The sequence below is a fragment of the Sorex fumeus genome, unplaced genomic scaffold, assembly GCF_029834395.1.
Source record: "Sorex fumeus unplaced genomic scaffold, SorFum_2.1 ptg000122l, whole genome shotgun sequence".
Classification (NCBI taxonomy): Eukaryota; Metazoa; Chordata; class Mammalia; order Eulipotyphla; family Soricidae; genus Sorex; species Sorex fumeus.
In genome coordinates, this window is record NW_026606179.1 from 15,525,427 (window position 1) to 15,544,736 (window position 19,310).

At 52.4% G+C, this 19,310-nt stretch overlaps 1 protein-coding gene across 1 annotated transcript; it reads right to left on the reverse strand.

Moving 5' to 3' along the window:
• Positions 1 to 7,149: 7,149 nt before the first annotated feature.
• On the reverse strand, positions 7,150 to 18,625 carry LOC130043364 (poliovirus receptor-like). Its single transcript, XM_056135619.1, has 4 exons — positions 18,539 to 18,625; positions 11,296 to 11,658; positions 8,234 to 8,524; positions 7,150 to 7,193 (listed from the first exon to the last, which is right to left on the reverse strand). Exons 1-4 carry the CDS (start codon positions 18,618 to 18,620, stop codon positions 7,150 to 7,152), a joined length of 780 nt encoding a protein of 259 aa, XP_055991594.1. The 5' UTR covers positions 18,621 to 18,625.
• Between the last annotated feature and the right edge of the window lie 685 nt (positions 18,626 to 19,310).

A 19,310-nucleotide genomic window follows, 5' to 3' on the forward strand; every position in this document is an offset into this window, starting at 1 on the left:
ATGTCTGCCTTGAAACAGCCTCCAGAAGTATCCCTGACCAATCCACCATGGACAGGCCCCTCCCCATGAACTGTACCTGAGCTGTGACATTATATAAATAGCGTTATAGAGTCTGGGCACCTACTGTTTCACAACCAAGTAAAGAGAGTGAGGTCAATAACGCAAATAGCTTCTCTGCTTCTCACTTCCTGATGGAAAGATGTGCTTTGCAGGTTGCCAGAAACTGCAACAGAGGCTGCAGCATTGAGTCTGGGGCCCTGTGCAGTCGGCTAAGAAACTCCTCAGCTTTTCTCTGGTTCTCTGAATCTTTAAATCGGCAACCCCTCAACACTCAAGGTGTCAGAGGTCAGCATCTTACAAGTCTTTCCTTGCCCAGATATGTTATTTAACTGCTTCATTTCATTTTTCATTTCATTTCATCATCCTGTTATTCGTCGATTGCCTCGAGCAGGCCCCAGTAACGTCTCTTTCATCCTAGCCCTGAGATTATATTCAAGGCTCTTTAGGAGAATGAGACCCATCATTGTTATTGATATTTGGCATATTTGGTACGCCACGGGGAGTTTGCCAGACTCTGCCCTGTGGGCAGGCTACATTTGATAGCCTGCAAGTTTGTCCAAAGTAGGAATGAGATAATAAGATGTCATAAAAAGATGTCCTGATAAGATGTCAGGTTCCGGGAGCTGGATTTTATAGTCTCTGAGTCTTGGCCGCTGATGGGATTACACGGCGCCAGGGGGCCAGGTGGTGGGTGTGACCCCCGCCTACTGGAATTTGGAGGATCTGGGTGGAGGATGCTCGACTCCAATCCAAGTAGGCTTGGAGATCTCGGCCCGGGAACCCGCGTGGCTTTGTCCCTCTGCCAGTACCTTCATGTGTGTGGAGAGTGGTCTCAGCATGGTGGTGGCTGGTCCTGGAGGTCTTTGGCTGCTGGAGCCCTGGTCGGGGCAGGGAGGAAAGCTCAACCCGCTCCCCTCCAAGGGACCCCGGCGAGGAACAGCCAGGCGCAGGGGCATTTAACTGCTTGAGATAATAAATATTTATTGTCTTACATAGTTTCTTAGAAAAATACTCCATGCAGCTTATGTGGTATTTCAGACTCCTGATGTCTCATACAGTTTTCCAGTTTGATTTTTGCTTTTGTTTTTGTGTTACACTCAGTGGTGATCCCTGACTCAGTGCTCAGGGATCACTCCTGGCAGGGCTCAGTGGACATGTGGTGCCGGGGATCAAACCTGGTCAACCTCAAGCAAAACAAGTGCCCAAAACACTGAACTATTGCTCCACCCTCTCCAAATTCTTTAAAAATAGCTGTTATTGGGGCCAGAATGATAGCACAGCAGGAAGGGCATTTGGCTTGCAAGCGGCCAACCCAGGTTTAATCCCCAGCATTCTATATGGCCCTTCCATGCACAGCCAGGAGGAATTCCTGATTGCAGAACCAGGAGTAACCCGTGAACATTGTCAGGTGTGACCCCCCAAAAAAAACAAAAAAGTTTTTAAATTTTTTAAATTAAAAAATAAATAACAATAGCTGGTTTGTAACTCAAAAGGCAGAGTGAAGATTTCACAGTCAAGAAGCCATAGTAACATGGGCACCACATTACTCTGAGCACCACTGAATGTGACCCCAAACGAGTGAAAAAATAATAAAATAAATGGAAAAACATTATTCCCTTCCCTCTGCCTCTGCCACTGTTGCAGTGACTGCATCTCCCACACGTGCTAGATTTGCTGCTGTATTCGGCCAGGTGCTCTTAGAGTGGGGGATCCCACACGTGCTGGTCATGATGCTCACTCAGGTTGCCACACTTTAGTGCTCACAGCCTTCACTTATGCACCTCACCAGGGTATCCACTTTTTAGCTGTGGTGCTCGCACACACCTGGCTGTGCTCAGCAATCACACTCAGTTGCATTATGGGGGAAGGTCTCAGACTCAGCAGAGTCACTGGATCCATGCTCAGCAGATGTGGGGGCACCAGGGATCAAACTCATGACCTCATGCTTCAAAGCAGTGATTGAAGTCAGACAACCAGTCCTCAGGCCCCAGATGTCAGATCCTTACAGAGATTCTGTGCCTAGTGGATTATTCTGGGAATCACACTCAGGAAGGACTGATTCTGAGTTTTTTGCTGGCTCTGCGTTTTGCTCCTGAGCCCTGGGCTTTCCCAATTGAGAGCAGAGTCTTTGGGAGAGGGCAGGGTTGGATGCTTGGTTGTCCCACTGGAGGGTCTATGACAAGTGTGTTGTTATGGGGTGTTTGGCGACGTGTACCAGCTGGATCCCTGCTGGGGCTGGATCCCACGTCAACCCCATGGGGGACCCCTGTGTCCACTGTGACCCCAGAGAAACTCTGGACGTGGGGGAGAGCTGAACAACCTGGCGGGGGTTGGCACACAGAGTCCTGAGAGAAAGATGTGGGTGGGACTCAGCAGAGCCTCAGCTGGTCCCCGGGACGCGCCTATGATTCTCCCTCTGCAGACCCCAATCCTACCCAGTCAGGTGAGGACCCACCTAGCTCTCCCGAGTTCCATGAGTCCTTCCAGCCATGACAGAGCCTGAGGGCAGTGCTGGTACCCCAAGCTCGCACCTGCCCACTGTGTTAGAATGCAGAGGGGAATCCTAAGGGATGGCTGGGGCAGGGCGGAGGTGGGGGGTGGGAGGTGGCCTGGGGTTAAGCTTTGTCCTCCGGATAGTGCCAAGCCTGGACCTCATCCTCCCAGCCCATCTCTCAAGTCTCCAGGTCGGTCCGTCTGTCCCCTGGCGCCATCTGTCGGTGGGTCCTGGGAAGCGCTGGCTTCTGTTTCCACAGCTATGTAGGAGACAGCCTAGAAAGGGAAGATTCGAACCTGACCTGCAAGTTCCTTTCAGACAAAACCAGTGACTCCCCATGAAGCCCTGCGACCCAGAGGTGAAGCCTGTGGGACCTTCTCCCGAAGGCCAGGCAGTTTCCCCAGAGCAGCATGAGGGACCGTCATGGAACACCCACTAAAATGCAGATCCCACGTTTGAGAGACAGTTCTGGGGTTGTATTTCTTGCTCACATGCAGGGAGCCTGGGCTTTATTCCTGGTTCCACCTGGTCCCTTGACCACCATTGGGACTCATTCTGAGCAGTTTCAGGAGAGGTGCAAAAAACACAACACAAAGCAGCCCACTGGGGACATCCTTGGTGGGAAATGTACCCTGGTGAACTGTCAGATGCTGGAACATTGTATGATTGAAACCCAGTCAGGAACAACTTTGTAACTGTCTCATTGTGGTTAAAAAAAAAAAAAAGCAGACCCAGGTACCACAGACCAAGCTGATGAGACTCAGGCTGTGACCACACAGGGGCATCTGCCCCCACAGGGGCTGGTTTTGGTGCAGCACAGGGGGTGCTTCTTGGAGAGCCCACCACAATGGAGCAGTGTTTTATGCAGATCCCTCGCCCCCACCTCAGCACCCCACCTCACACTTACCCCATTAGCTGAGTTTCTGTGAGGGTCCTGACCTGGGGACAAAAGGAGATGCTTCAGGAAATCGTGGGCAGTCACGGACAGACACCAGGCCCATGGGGCCCCCTCTTCCATTCAGGGTCCCATAGTTATAACACAAGGCCGGGGAGAGGCTTCATTCCTTTACTCCTTGGGATTCACTTTTCTTTGGGTGTTTTGCAATTTCAGGGCTCAAACCCAGTGTTTCACACATATGTGTCATGAGCTTCACCACAAAGCCCAGTTCGGTCTGCTATTATCAGTCAATATTCTCAATCCTGCCTAAGCCCCATCCTATCCCTGTCATTGATTATAAATCAATATAACCAATACTAGTTGAGGCTCAGCCAGTCTATTATTCATCATGAATCAATATGGCAGAGCATGACCTCAGGAGTCAGGTGGGGGTCCAGGTCTGGCCCTGATCCTAAGGAGCTGAGTGACTTGCACCCCGGGCTCCCCTACCTGGGCCTCAATTTCTTACTCCCAGGGACTCCCCAGCCAGTCCTGAGTGTTTCCTCCTGCTAGGGGCATTCCCAGGGCAGGAGACCCAGTTGGGCACTAACCCTCCATATCTCCTCTCCCTGCCCAGCTGATGCGACACCCAGAGAGTGAACATCAGAGTAACGCAGTTGGGGTGGGGAATGGGTGATAACATGCCCCATGCAGGGCTCCGTGCTGCCCCTAGTGCTCAGGGAAGCCCCACTTTACAGATGAGGAGACTGAGTCATAGGGAGCCCGTCTTCTGCCGGTGACTTATAAGTAAGGCTGGGAGTGATCGAGCACAGGCTGCTGGGCTCTGGGGATGACTCACGTGGGGTCACCTGCTACAACACCTGAGTTCAGCCTGGTGCTGGGATGCAGAGTACACAGACCCTGAGAGTCCTGCCCCCAGGTCTCACAGTCCATGGGAGACATAGACATGGGCCCACATAGAGTGACCCAGATTGGGCACAGTTGGGGTAAGCAGCCCAAAGCAGGCAGTTACACATTCTGGGACACCAGGGAGAACTCCATGGAAGAGGATGTCTCAAGTGAAAGTGAGAGAAGACAGTTTCATTGAGGGCAAAGGAGCACTGTAGGTCCACATATGATGGGACCTCCAGCTACTAATACTTCATAGGTCCCACTTCTTTCTCCTTGGCCCCTGCAGAGGGCTCCAGAGTTCCGGTTTCTGCTGCCCCCCTCCTTTCTGTAGGAGCATTAGGGGGTCTCTCCTAGCAAGGGACGTGAGGGACAGCTGGGGGTGTCACTCTGCCCTCGGTTCCCCTGTGTCCCTGGAGGCTGCCCAGTGCTGACAACCCTGGAATCGGGGGGCGTCCCTCCCTCGGGTGGGAGACCAGCCCCTGCCTCAGTGTCCATGTCTGCAGGGTCGGGGCCGCCCAGCTGTGAGGACACGCAGGACAAGCTGCCTGAGGTACGAGTACAGAGCCTCGCACGGGGTCGGGCTCAGGGATCGGGGCTCGGGATAATCAGTATCGAAACACGGGTGGGGAATGTTGCAGAGAGGAGACACTCACGGGCCTGTCTTCGACACCGGAAATAAACCAGGACCCCCACCACAACCACCAAGAGGATTCCCACAATCGCAATAGGCAAGACGATCTGGAGAGCGGGGTTTGAATGTGACGGCTCTCTGGTTTCTGAAAGAAGAGAAGAAAGGACTTAGGAGCGAAGACATTGAGGTCCCCGCCAAGTAATATTGACCCTCATTTGGATGGGTAGCCCCCACTGCCCCTCTGAAGAGCGCTACGGTCCAAGCCTAACCAATCAGAGCGTTCCATTTGTGAGGTTGCTTTGATAGGGTCCTGGTGGTCACGTGACCTCATCTGAGCCGATGAGAGGCACATTAGGGCTTTGGGCGAAGCTATGGAATGCACTGATGTCTTTCCCACTCCACTATTGAACCACCGTGTGACGGGAACCTGTAAAGCCCACAGGTCCCCTGCCTTGTGAGGAATGATCCAGAAGAATAAAGCTAGCATAGAGAAAATGGTGAGGAAAAAAAAAAAGATCCTTAGGGTACCTAGACTATGTCAAACCTGAAGCTGCATTTTAAATCATATGCCATTTTTCTGGACAATTTTGGTATTTCTAGCAAGTGCAATAACCAGAATTCTGCCTCAAAACCCTGAAAAGGCCTGTCTGAGTCTTTGGGGTAGAGGCTTCAGCAGGAGTTTATAAGCATCTCATGGGGCCCAGGCGACAGTACAGTAGGTAGGGCGTTTGCCTTGCATGTGGCCTAGTCAGGTTCAATCTCCGGCATCCCATATGGTCCCCCAAGCACCGCCTGTAGTAATTCCTGAGTGCAGAGTCAGGAGTAACCCCTGAGCATTGCTGGGTGTGACCCAAAAAGCAAAAAAAAAAAAAAAGAAAAGTAAAGAAAAGAAAAGCATCTTATGGCTGAGGGGCTCCACTAGGGAATCCCCATCCCTCCTCAGAGGCAATCCTATTTGGCACCTCCTGAGGTGTCTCCGTGTTCCCCACAGGTTCTCACCTGGGAGCTGGACTCTCTTGGCTGCCTGGCCCATCCCCAGGTCATTGGAGACACGGCAGATGAAGGTCATGTTGGTGGACTCCTCAGAGGGCTGGATCAGGAGCCGGGAGCCCTGGGGTACAGCATAGGGGGGCAGGGGGCCCGTGGTCCTGGGGGACACAGGTGGTTGAGAATGTGGCCTCTGCTGGAGCCCAGAGTGACAGGGACTGAGGAACCCCCCAGCAGCTCTCCTAACTATGACTCAAGTTGGGAGGTGCCTGGAGTCCCCCTGATTCTCCCTCTCACTCCCCCATAATTTCTCAGAGGTCCTGAGACTGGGCCTTCAGAATCCACCCAGAATGTTTCAGTCTTCAGGGCTTGTGTAGCCCCACCCTGACCCTCCTCCTCTTAGCTCCCCTGTCACCCTGCCCTCTGTCTCTACCCAGTGACCTTAGAGAACTTGCTAGAACAGAGCCAAAGGTCTTCCTCTGCTCAACCTTCCCTTGAGATCCTGCCTCACTCAGAGGAAGCCCAGCCAGCCCTTTGCTTGGGTCTCCAGAGCTGACCTGATCCCTCAGAGTCTGTTATTAGTTACCACCACATTTGCTCTTGTGTCAGGTTCTCAGGGCTCTGACTGAGCAGATGATTCACCCTTTGGGGTGCAGGTCAGCAGGTGATCTGTGACCTGAGCATAGCTCAGTGCTGAGAGAGGAGAAGATAAAGAGCAGGGAACCTGAAGCTTGGGCTGAACCCCCAGAAACGGTGTTTTTTATTGAAAACTTTATTTTATTAAAAAATGTTGTGCGTTGAGGAGGGTGAATAAATCCTAATATCACACCTGTGGGCATCTTTTTCACCACTGACCTTTGTTTTCTGCCCACATCAATGTAATTTTAGTGCTGGCCAAAGGTGACTTTCTCTAGGTCCATCCTGCTTTTCTCTCCTCCCTCAGATCAGAAGTCCATCTCCCAGCCTCCCCACTTAGACCCAGATCAGCCTCAGGACTCACGTGCTCCAGTCATATCTCTTGGGCTCCGGGTTGCTGCGGGCGTTACAGGTCAGGGTGGTCTTCCTGTGGCCCTCCTGCTCAATGTCAGAGAGAGAGACGGAGACCTGGGGGGCATCTGGGGAAGGGACAGGGATGGGCTCAGGGACAGGAGCCCCGAGGAGCCCACACTCGGGCGGGGGGCAGGCCCCTCAGGAACAGTTGAGATGGGAGGCCTGGAGGAGCTGGCAGTTCCCTGGAAGAACAGAAGCTCGAAGGTTGTGGGGATGGGAGACAGCAGGGCACAGAGGAGCTCGGGTCCCCACCCCAGGCTCCTGGGTAACATGTGGGGGCACTATGGCACAGTAAAGAAAGGCTAAAACATTCAATGTTCTGACAAGTCCTGTAGGGCCATGACTGCTTGTCTATTCCAAAGGTGACCTGTAGTGTGGTCTGGGGATGTGGGACTCTGAGACAGAGTTGGGTTCTGTGTGAGGGGGCAGGTGGGGCAGTCCATGTAGCCACTTTCCTCTCTTGGACCAGGGACAACACCCAAGTGTCCAGTGTAGACAGTGTCCATGAGAACAGTGAAGCCATTCCCACCCTCAGGAATGTCGAGTGACCAGTGTAGACAGTGTGGGAAGAAGTAGGTGGATAGTGTCCAGCAAAGCTGTGTAAACACTCCTGATGGATTCCATGTCGACTGGGGCAATGCAGGGAGTTGTTGTAATAGAGACAGTGGATTACGGCTCCCTGGAGAAGCTGTTGACTGCAGCAGTGTTTTTCTGGTTGGTGTTGGTGGCCTGGAGTGTTGGTGTTAATGGTGGCCAGTTATGGCTGTTGGCAACCATGTTGGTGGCAGTAGATGTGCATTTCTGGTTGGAATCAGTGGGGCAAGGGTGTCTTGTTACTATTATTGGGGTGTCGGCTTGGTGATGGTGTTAGTGGTGGTGAGTGGGTGTGTAGACAATAGTGAAAGCACTGGTGCAAAGAACAGGGATAAAGATGATAGTCGCCTGGGGTGTCTTTATAGACCAGAGGTTCCCACATTTATTTGGCGTCCTTGCCCCCTTTCAGGCCAACACCCCTGCAAAAAATATCCACTCAGTTGGTTGCCTATCCAAGAATCTACCTTCTTTAAGCAAATAAAAAGAAAGCAGTCCTCAATTGCTTCCAAGGCTACCACAGCCCCTCTAATATTCCAGTGCCCCCCTAACCCCCACCCCAGCATCTCCCACTGTGGGAAACCGTGGTGTAGACATTAGGGTTGGGGAGCGGCAAGCAGCACCCACTTACAGTGCACGCTGAGGTTCACCGGCAGCCGGGCAGGCGTATCCAGTGTCTCATGCTCCACCTGGCAGGTGACCGTCTTGCCGTCCTCCTGGCTTGAAGGAGTTAAGATTAAGACGCTGGTGACAGTGACAGTGCCGTACAGGTGCTCCTGGCTCTCGTTGATCTTCCCTCCCAGGTCCGGGACCCAAGAAATGCGAGGTGATGGGCGGCCCCCTGAGGAGATGCAGCGCGCCATGGGCACCGGCTTGGGACTCTGCTCGACCAGCAGGGACTCAGCCTCGTTCTGCGGCCGCGCTGCGGAGAAAAGCAAAGGGGACGGGTCATGCCTGACTGGTGGTCAGCGCCTGGGGTGTGGGAGGATTGGATTCCGCCCCAGCTCTGACCCTGTGCAGGAGGGTGGAGACAGGCAGGCATGTGCCTCAGTTTCCTTGTCTGTTCGCCAGGGCTGATGATAGGTCCTGGGCAAGGAGATTGTTGAAGGGTCCCTGCACGCAGAAGCTGCTCAGTCAAGGTCTCTGCAGAGACTATTCAGTACTTTGCCTAGTTCAGTGACTGGCTGAGGATGGGTGTATCCCTGTCCTGTCTTCCTGGGGTTTCCAGTCCAAGACAAAGGTAGTGAGGTCCCAGAATGGGAATGACTAGAAAAGGTACTTGAGTCTGGAAGAGTAATAGGAAGGGCTTCCTGGAGGTGAGAAATGCTAACCTGAGCCTGGTAGTTGAGGGGGAAGGAACTGGCCAAAGTTTATGTAGTTGTAAATGACTTTCTGCTGGGGATTCCCAGCCCTGAGACTCCACAAAACTTCTTCCCCGTCGTCCCTTTTACTAATTGGGTCATTATTTACAGACAATTCTCTTTACATTGATTTGATGTTCCTGGTTATTTTGGGGGGTTTGGGGTTTTTTTTTAGGTATGTGTGGTGGTGATGGTGGTGGTGGTGTGTGTATATGTGTGGGGGAATATTTCTGGTGGTGCTTAGGGGCTCTTACTGACTTTGTGCTCAGAAGTGACCCCTGAAGGTGTTCCAAGGATGGAGGCTGGCATATGTGATGCTGGGAAAGGAATCAGATTGGTCCATGCCAGGCACTCGCCTTCCATGGCCCTGCTGTTCCTGCTTTACCAACAGCCTAAATCATGCCACCTGAGGTCCCAGGTCAATTGGAATGCCAGGCGCTGCCTTTGGTTGAGGCCATGAGTCAGCACTGTTTCAAATGCTTAATCTGATGTGGGTTGTAGCATCTCCACTGCCTCCTTGGGGCCATGGCTCTCCCATGGTTTACACAGTGGTCTAGGCCCTTGGCTCTCGGGAACTGACACTTTCCCTGAGTTGTCCTGTGGTTCACATGAACACCTTTTACTGTCTCTGCTTTTTGTTTTGTTTGTTTATTCAGGGTGAGGGGGGAGCCCACTTGGCAATGCTCAGGGCTTACTCCTGGTTCTGTGTTGAGGAAATGCTCCTGGTGGGCCTCAGGGGACCATATGGGTTGCAGGGATAGAACCAAAGTTGATTGCGCGCAAGGCAAGTGCCCTACCCTCTGTTTTTTTGTGATTTTTTTTTAAATTGGGAGGGGGTGGCACACCCTGTGTGCTCAGGGCTTACTCCTGGCTCTGAGATCAAGGACATTCCTGGCAGACTTAGGAGACCCTATGGGGTTCTAGGGATTGAACCCAGGTCAACTGCCTGCTCTACTTATTATACTACCACTCAGGTCCCACCTTTCACTGTCTACTCTGAATATAGTGACCCACAGAACTGTCAGTTCATGCAAAGACCTGGGATGGTTCCAGGCACACAGTGGTTCCAGTACACACAAGAAAAGTCAGTTCTTAATAATCCTAAGCATTCCACAGAGGCACAGAGCTTTCCACTAAGGTTCCCAGGGGAGGACTTGTTATTTTTCTCCCCAGATCTCAAGAAAACTAGAGAGGCTGGAGAGAGAGTTCAAAGGGCTGGGTGCAAGCTTTGCAGTGAATAGGGCGCCCAGGTGCCATTCCTGGTACCTCGTGGTCCCTGTAGCTAGAGTAGCTGGAGTAGCCCCTGCCCCATAGCATGCAAGGTGCAAGGAAGGGAAGGATGTGGCCCATGTTTTGAAAACAATGCCAAATGCCAGGGGGCACTTTTGCATCCTCTGCTGGTTCCTCAATCTCTCTCTTCCAGATGGGTTTCAAGTCCCATCTGTTTAGAATTTTCCTTCCTCAACAAAGGGCATGTGACAAGGACTGAGCATGCACATCTCAGTTGTAAGCTTTTCAAATAAACTATAAACTTCGAGACCTACCTGGAGCAAGCATCAAACACAGGCCCCAAGTTTGTCTCCCAATAACTGTCCCAGCCTGAACCAAGACTAAAGAAAAAAATCCAGCTCTCAATATCCAATATAGTAGTATGGCCACCCCAGTACCCCATTGCCGCCCCATCTTCAGTGCACTCTTTTCTCTTTTGTACCCATAGAATCTCAGCAGGGTGACTGGAGAGATAGATAGTACAGCCGGGCACTTGCACGCTTCCGACCCGGGTTTTATCCTTGGCATCCCATAGAGTCCCCAGAGCCTTCCAGGAATGATTCCTGAGTACAGAGCCAGAAATAACCCCTGAGCAACGCAGGGTGTGGCCTCCAAACAAAAGAAAACAAAAACCTCAGCTGAGAAAACCACCTTTGCCCTTCCCATTGTGCATGCTGCCCTGACCAGGAGCCCATCCCACACGCCCACGCCCACACAACCAAACCATGCTTCCAACAACCACAACCAAGCCATGCCCCAACAACCATGCCCTACCTGATCCACATTTAAGCCACGCCTCTCTAGGCCACACCCCTAAAACTATGCCCTTGACACACCCACACCCCCTCAAGCCACACCCTAACAACCACACTCAGGACCTCTTCAAGCCACACCCCTAGCGCCCACTGTCACACCCCTAAAGCCACGCCCTAACAACCACGCCTCATCACACAAACCACGCCCCATCACACAAACCACGCCCATCAAGCCTTGCCCCCAAGCCCTGCCCCATCACAACCCCGCCCCTCGAGCCACGCCCCAAGCCACGCCCCCTTGCACTCACAGAACACACGGAGCCAGATGTGTTTGCTCCCACTCCCCCGCGGGAACGTGGCGATCTCGCAGGTGTAGTTGGCTTCGTCCTGGGCTCGCAGCCCGCGCACCATTATCGAGGCGTTCAGCAGATCCGTGCCCTGTTGGACGCCCAGGAACTCCACACGGTCGGACTCCGGGATGTGGGAGCCCTGCACTGGATGGAAGACCGCCACCCTGCTGAGATCCCCTGACGCTTCCCGCCGCATCCACGTTATCTGCGTCACTTTCGGGGGTTTGGACTCGGGAGATAGCAGCTTACAGGGCAGCGTCACGTTGTCGCCCACGAAGCCGTGCACTTGAGAGGGCGCCTGCACCGTCACCTTCTCGATCCCTGCGCGGGGTGGGAGGTGGGAGGGAAGGAGAGAAATGGATGGGTGAGTTGACACTCAGATCCCCACTGTCCAGTTCTCGATGGGGAGGACCCTCTGGGATCATCTGCAGGAAAGGAGGATCTAGAGAAGAGCTGAGGAATGGACTGGAAGTGAGTAAACAGCCTGTGTGCACTTGCATCTACTTGCAGTTACCATTTTTTAATCCTTTATCATTACAGTTGGCTGCGTGCAAGGAAAACACCCTACTGCTGGAGCGATAGCACATTGGTAGGGCGTTTGCCCTGCCCGCAGCCAACATGGTCGACCTGAGTTCGATTCCTCCGCCCCTCTCGGCGAGCCCAGCAACCTACCAAGAGTATCTCGCCCACACGGCAGAGCCTGGCAAGCCACCCGTGATGTATTCGATATGCCAAACACAGTAACAACAAAATCTCCAATGGAGACGTTACTGGGCCCGCTCGAGCAAATCGATGAACAACGGGAGAGCCTTTACTTTACTTTACTTTACTTTATCATTACAGTATTTCCTCGGTGACAGTGGCAACAGTATTTTATGTATTTGGTTTCAAAAAGTTCAGGGGTATGTGGGTGCTCTGGGATTGCTCCTGGAGGTGCTTAAGGTACTGTACGAGTCAGGGATCCAACCATTCCCCACCCGAGTGTGCAAATCATGCACCCAGCCTATTGAGCAATCTCTCCTGCCCTGTGAGAATGAGGTTAGTTTTTTAAAAATTAATTTTAATTTAACTCAGGGTGAATTGTCAAGCAAAAGAGGCTGCAAACCACTGAAATCTGCTGGCAGTTACTAATTGCTAGCCTGTGGACCCCTGGTGGCTGGCGGGTGTGTAAAGGACAAAACCACTGATTACAATATTTTATGCTCACAGTTAGGGGCAGTAAGTATATTCACGAGGTTGTGCTGTCAGAGGGTAACCCTGTCATTTACTGCAGATTTGGCACCCCGCCCCCACTTAAAGGTGTGTAAAGGGATGATTTGTTAGTTCTTAGAATCAATGACAAAGGGAATACCAGGAATGAAAGAAGGGTGGGGGGATCTTGGCACAAGAAGGGGCCGATTACAGCCTTCAAACTCTGCTGGGAGGCTGGAGTGACAGTACAGCGGGTAGGGCATTTACTTTGCACACGGTCAGTTGGGGTTCAATCCCCGGCACCCCATATGGTCCCTCAAGCCCACCAGGAGTGATCCTTGAGTGAAGAGCCAGGAGTAATCCCTGAGCACTGCTGGGTGTGGCCCCCAAACAACAACAACAACAGGAAGATTTCTGGTAACATAACACACAGAAGAGCAGAAGAATGGGGTTTCTTGATTGGTTAGTTGGTGACAGTACACTGAGACCAGAGGGGTACAGCATGACATTTCAATGGGGGCCCTTGTTGCTGAGAATTTTTGTGGTGGACACTTTCTGTTTTCAATCTCAATATAGACACTTAATAGTCTATGAGTTGTTTCTGTGGCCAGCTCTCCTTCTTGTCTAGGTAACAGGTTGGTTGGGTCCTTCTGTCCTGGTCAGTTTTATGATTTATGACTTACACATCTTTGCCCAGTTCCCAGAATGGTCCACTCTGAGCTCCTGCCTCTGTGCCTCTCTAGCCACCTGTGTTTAGCTACCAGCTTACGTTTCCAACTTTCCCATCACTATAACAGTACATCAAGATAAGGCTTTTTAAAAAATTATTATTGTTTGGGGTTCACACCGGCGATGCTCAGGTTGTTTACTCCTGACTCTGTACTTAGGAATCACTCCTGGCAGGCCCAGGGGACCATTTGGCAGACCAGGGTGCCACGTCTGATCAAACCTGGGTCAGACGCAAGGCAAATGCCCTACCTGCTGTACTATTGTTTTAGCCCCAATATAAGTCATTTCTTAATTCACAGGGTACAGGGAGATCAGAGCAAAAAATAGCAATTTAACCCTTACATATCATACAGTAGTCCACTTCCAAGATGCTCCCACAGATCAGGGCTATTCTGAGGGGTCCCCACATATCAGTTTGCCAGCAGCTCCTGAGCCAAGTTCTATTGTCAATCTTGCTTCATAGAGGGGGAAAGGAAACTTGAGGCACAATCTTTTGCTGCAGTCACACAACAGGGAAGGGCCATGGTGGATTTGAACCTGGACCATATGCAAAGTCCTGGGGCCTATGAAAATCTTCTTTGTAGCAAAACTCCACAGCATCAGTAGTGGGTAGGGTGCTTGCTTTTTCTCACTTCTTTCTTGTTTTCTTTTGTTATTGTTGTCATTGTTTATTTGCTCATTGAGTGAGGGTGCTGTTTTAGTTTCTGGGCCATTCCAGGCAGTGGTCAGGGGCTACCCCTGGCTCAGTGTTGGGGGTCATTCTCAAGGCTGCTCAGTAAGTATTGCAGTGTCAGGGAGCAAACTGGAAGTGGTCAGGACATTCACCTTGCATGTGGCCAGCCCCAGGTTTGATCCCTGGCATTCCGCATGGTTCCCCGAGCCCCATGAGGAGTGATCCCTGAGCTCAAAGCCAGGAAAAAGACCTGAGAATGTTGGTTGACCCAAATATTCCAAAAGAAAAAGAAAGAAACCATTAAAAAGTGTCAAGGAACGCACAACAAACACTTTCTTGCTTGGTTTTGGGTCTCACCAAGCAGTGCTCAGAGGCTGGCTTAGTGCTCTGGAGACCATAACATGCCGGAGTGCTCCAGGACCCCCAGCAGACACTTGTCCAAACAGATCATCCAGAAGGTCTGCAGACATGTGGCAAAATGCTCCTCATTGTGGATGGATTATAGGGAAATGCACATCAAAATAGCTCTGACCTATCACATCCCACCATGGGGGCCTGTAGCAGAAAGGTCAGTGGCAGGGCTAGATAGTACAGCGGGGAGGGTGCTTGCCTTGCACGCAGCCATCCCAGGTTCGACTGAGCACTGCCAGGAGTAATTTCTGAGTGCAGAGCCAGGAGTCACACCTTGAGCATCCTTGGGTGTGGCCCAACACACACACACACACACACACACACACACACACACAGAAAAAAAAAGAAAAAAAAAGAAAAAGAAAGGTCAATGACAGCTAGTGAAAAAGAAGAGAAAAAAATAAGGGAAAAAGAAGCCTTATTTCCACCGTCGGGCTTCTTTGGAAGACAGTAAGGACATTTCTCAAAAACTTAAAAATAGAACTGATTCAGCATGACCCGGGCATCTGGCCAGAGAACACTAGACCACAAATTGGAAAATCCAAACAGACACCTGTTCCCTGTGACTTTATTAATCTGATCTCCCAGATCTGGTAACACCTGAGTGTCCAGTCTTAGGTCTAAATCACAAAGCTCTGGTTTCTGGTTGCCTTGGCTCTGAGGAACCATGAACTCTTGCCCATTTGACAGGGATGGGGCTGGGGCTGGGGTGGGGGTGGGGAGGTTCATGCTAAGGGAACTAATCAGAAGGAGAAGCCAAATGGCAAAATGATAATCCTCATGTGGTGGATATAAATAAACCAAGCCAGGAGACTGCATCCATAGACACAGAGCCAGGGGCAATAGTCCAGAGGGTAAGGCATTTGCCTTGCATACGACCACTGGCTTCAGTCCTTGGGGGTCCCATACTCCCATATGTACTCCCAAGCCCTGCCTGGAGTGATTCCTAAGCACAGAGTCAGGAGTAAGCACTGAACACTGCAGGGTGTGGCCCAAAAACCAAAACCAAAACCAAAACCAAAACCAAAATCAAAACAAAGACACAGACCCTTAGTAAGACTTTTGCCTTACATGTAGCAGATCTGGGTTTAATCCCTGGTGGTTTAACTCCATATGGTTCCCTGAGTCTGTTAGGCATGATCCCCTGAGTGCAGAGCCAGGAATAAGCCCTGAGTACCACCAGGTGTGACCCAAAAACCCAAACAAAGACACAGACCTTCAGACTCAAACTACAGGATTGAGGTGGGAGGGGATTGAAAGGGTCTGTTGGATATTGTGGGACTGAAAGGGTCTGCTGGACATTAGGGGGGGCTGAGAGGGTCTGCTGGACATTGGCATTTTCACGGTGGGTGTGACGTGGATAGTAGGAGGACAGCAAGAGGGTGATGAGAGGCTGGGTGCAGAAGGAAGGCACACTCTCAACACTGGGGTTGATGGAATATGAGAGTGCCACCAACTCCTGACTGCTGTGCTGCTCTGAGCAAGTGAATCTTCCTCTCTGAGCTTTCTTCTACCCTAAGCTCCTCCCTGGCTACCGTGAGGATGTTGTTGGATGACATTTATTCCTTGTACTTCAGACACACTCCAGAAGCTTCTCTGCATCAGGCCCCAGCTGCTCCCTTCTCCTGGCCCTCTTTCACCACCCATAGCCCTCCCCCCACCCCGGCCAGGTAAGCAGTAGGGTTTAACCCCTTCACACAGAGCAGGTCTGGGCAGTTCTAATCCAGGGTTTCCCAAAGGTGGGGAGTGACTGCTCCCCTAGGGGGCACTGGAAGGGCCTCAGTGGTGGGAGTAGCCTCTGTTGCAATTGCAGGTGGGGGCACTTTCTGTGTCTTCCCTTAAAGCAGGCAGATCGGAGTCAGTGAGAGAGGGCTGGACTAAAGCGCTTGCCCTGCATGTGGTAACTCGAGTTGGTTCAATCTCTGGCACTGTATAGGGTCCCCAGAGCACCAGCAGGAGTCACTTCTGAGCATAGAACCAGCAGGAATAACCCCTGAGCACTGCTAGATATGGCCCTAACCACCCCCTCCCCCCCCAAAAAAAAAACATAAAAAATAAATTTCTGGGGCGGGAGCAAGATAGTAAAGCAGGTAAGGTGCTTGCCTTGCATGTGGCCCAAACCCCCCACCCAGCCCCCTCCCCCCAAAAAATGGAAGGTAGATTTCTAGGGGGACATGCTGAGTGATATTTTTTCTCTGATTTGGCTGGTAGGTCAAATAGTTTAGGGAACCTCTGATCTGATCACTCACCCAGACTGGGCTAGTGGGGAGCAGAGCCAAGACCCCTTCCCAGCTCCCTAGCAGTTTCCCCTGCTCTGCTAGAGGCTGTGCCACTATTTCATTCATTCATTCATTCATTCATTTCCCACTGTCACTGCCTGCTTGTGCATTTGAGGCAAGTAACTGTGCTTCAGTCTCCTCTGTAAATTGGGTTCATAGCAGGGCCCTAGTCTGGACACTGCACTGAGGGGGGATTAGGTTGGTGATTCTCTGTGAACTTTTTAAGCCCAGATGCCCCTTTTCTGGAGCAGCCCCCTTGGAAAGCAGCAGCTGGCACCAGGGAGCAATAATCATTTCTTCCTGGTTATTGGGGTCTGCACCTCTCCAACAGCTCAGCACCCACTCACAGCCCTATCCCAGCCTTATAAGGTCGGGTCAGTGGCAGGGGTAAGGGTGGGGCATCCTTTGGCTCTGCCATCAGGGCTTTACCTATCTACGTAAAAAGGAAGTGCTTGACTCACTCCTGGGGTGGTGACTCAGAGACACCCCCCCCCACCACCAGTCCTCCCCAGGGGGTGGGGGGTCACACGGGAAGGCCCAAGCTGAAGGCGTGCCATACCTCCCTGAAAAGAAGCCTGTCAGTCAACCTCAAACTTGCAAACAAATGACCTAAACTCACCTATGTCCTTTCTCAGCTAGGGAGGTGAGGGGGGTGCATAGGGTTCCCAGGAATGTCGAAAGGTGTCACTGTCACTGTCACTGTCCTCCCGTTGTTCATCGATTTGCTCGAGTGGGCCCAGTAACGTCTCCAATGTGACAATTGTTACTGTGTTTGGCATATCAAATACATCATGGCTAGCTTGCCAAGCTTTGTCGTGCGGGCGAGATATTCTCAGTAGCTTGCCGGGCTCTCCGAGAGGGGCGGAGGAATCGAACTCGGGTCAGCCATGTTGGCCGCTTGCAAGGCAAACGCCCTACCCAAAAATCATGGTGGCATTGGTGGTGGGAAATGGGCACTGGTGGAGGGATGGGTGTTGGGTCATTGTATGACTGAAACCCAGTCATGAACAGCTTTATAATTGTGCATCTCACAGCAGTGACTCCATTCTCACCTTGACTCCATTAAAAAAAATTAAAATTAAAAAAATTATGGTGTCAGGGAGGACATGGGCGAAGTTTAGGGAGCCAACTACTGAGACTGGGGTCCTTGGGAAGGGGCAACTGGTGTGGAAAGGGCAAGAAACAGACGCAGAGTTAGATCATGAGTTAGTTGGGGAGGGGGTGTCTTATTATTTTTTTTGTTTTGTTTTGTTTTGGGCACATACCTGGCAATGCTCAGGGATTACTCCTGGCTCTGTGCTCAGGAATTACTCCTGGCAGTGCTCAGGGCACCATGGAGACTGGGGTGTTATAAATTTCCCGGTCCTGAGTCATGGCCCTGAGCAAACATATCCCCCCACCCCCCCACACACACACCCTTGCCTTGGTTACGGGACCTGGCGCTGACCCCTACTCTCCAATAAGAGCGTCTGCATTAACAGTCTGGCTCTGTCTACACATCCTTCCCATTTCCCTGGAAACTACTGAGATGCTTTTCTCAAAACTGCTGTGAGCTCAGACTGATCCGGTGGCCCGGGTATCTGTCCCTTCTGGGCCAGCAGCAGGTGGCCACCGCGAGGGGTGACGGTAGGAGTGCATGCATGGCCACCCTTAGAGCCACATATTGGAGGGCAGAAGTGGACCGGAGTTCTGTGTCCCCCATACTCAGCGCCCGCGGACTTCGGGGAAAGGGCAGGGAATGCCCGGAGGTGACTCAGCTTCCACGGATTTTCCTCTGCTTACTGACCGAGGACTGGCCGAAGCGGCCGCGTCTCTCCTTCCCGGACCGGCGGCCAGGAATCTGGGGGGACCAGGAGGCAGCCCGGGGGGACCTCAGGGACCCGGTGCGCGGGGACACGGGGAGCGCGGGGTCACTCACCGGCCTCGGTGGGCGCCCCCATCAACGTCAGCGCCAGCAGCAGCGGCGGCCACAGCAGGGCCAGGGCCGGGACGCGGGCCATGCTGGGGTCCTCCTGGGTGTACGCACGGGGACTTCAGGCGTCTGTGATGAGTCGATCCCCTGGCAGGGTCTCGGGATTCGCGGGGCAGGGAGGGACGAGAAGGGGGCGGGAAGAGGAAGTTTCATTCATTCGCTTCCAGATGTGACGCAGCCGGCCAGGGCCGGGTCTCTGCAGCCACCGGCCGCACCCCCAGCTGGATGATCCTCACCCCCGCCCCGCAGTGAGTCAGCGAGGAAACTGAGGCACGCCGAAGGGACGAACCGGAGCCTGCACTAAACGCAGCTCCCACAGTTAATCGTCCACCAACTCACCCCGCCTCCCCACCCCCTGCAGCTGAGAGCTAGAATTACTCACATGGTTTCTGGGAAAAGACTGGCTCTCAGAGGAGTTTGCAAGGTGGAATTCCGCTCCTGGTCAGCCAGATGCTGGCCAGTGGGTCCCGCTTCGTCAGCTGCCAGGACCCCCCAAACAATCAGCCTATTGTCGCTCTGACTTTTTATAGACGTAGCAACTTGCTGAGGAGGAGAAGGGGTCATTCTGCCCAGGGGCATGGGGGGTGGCGGGAAGGGTTATGGGGGTGCAGCAGAAACAACCCAGGCTCCCTGGGTGACTCGGGGACGAACCCAAAACATTCCTAGGAAACCCACAGAATGTTTCCGAAGGTCAGGGGGAACAGAAAGCAGGAGACAG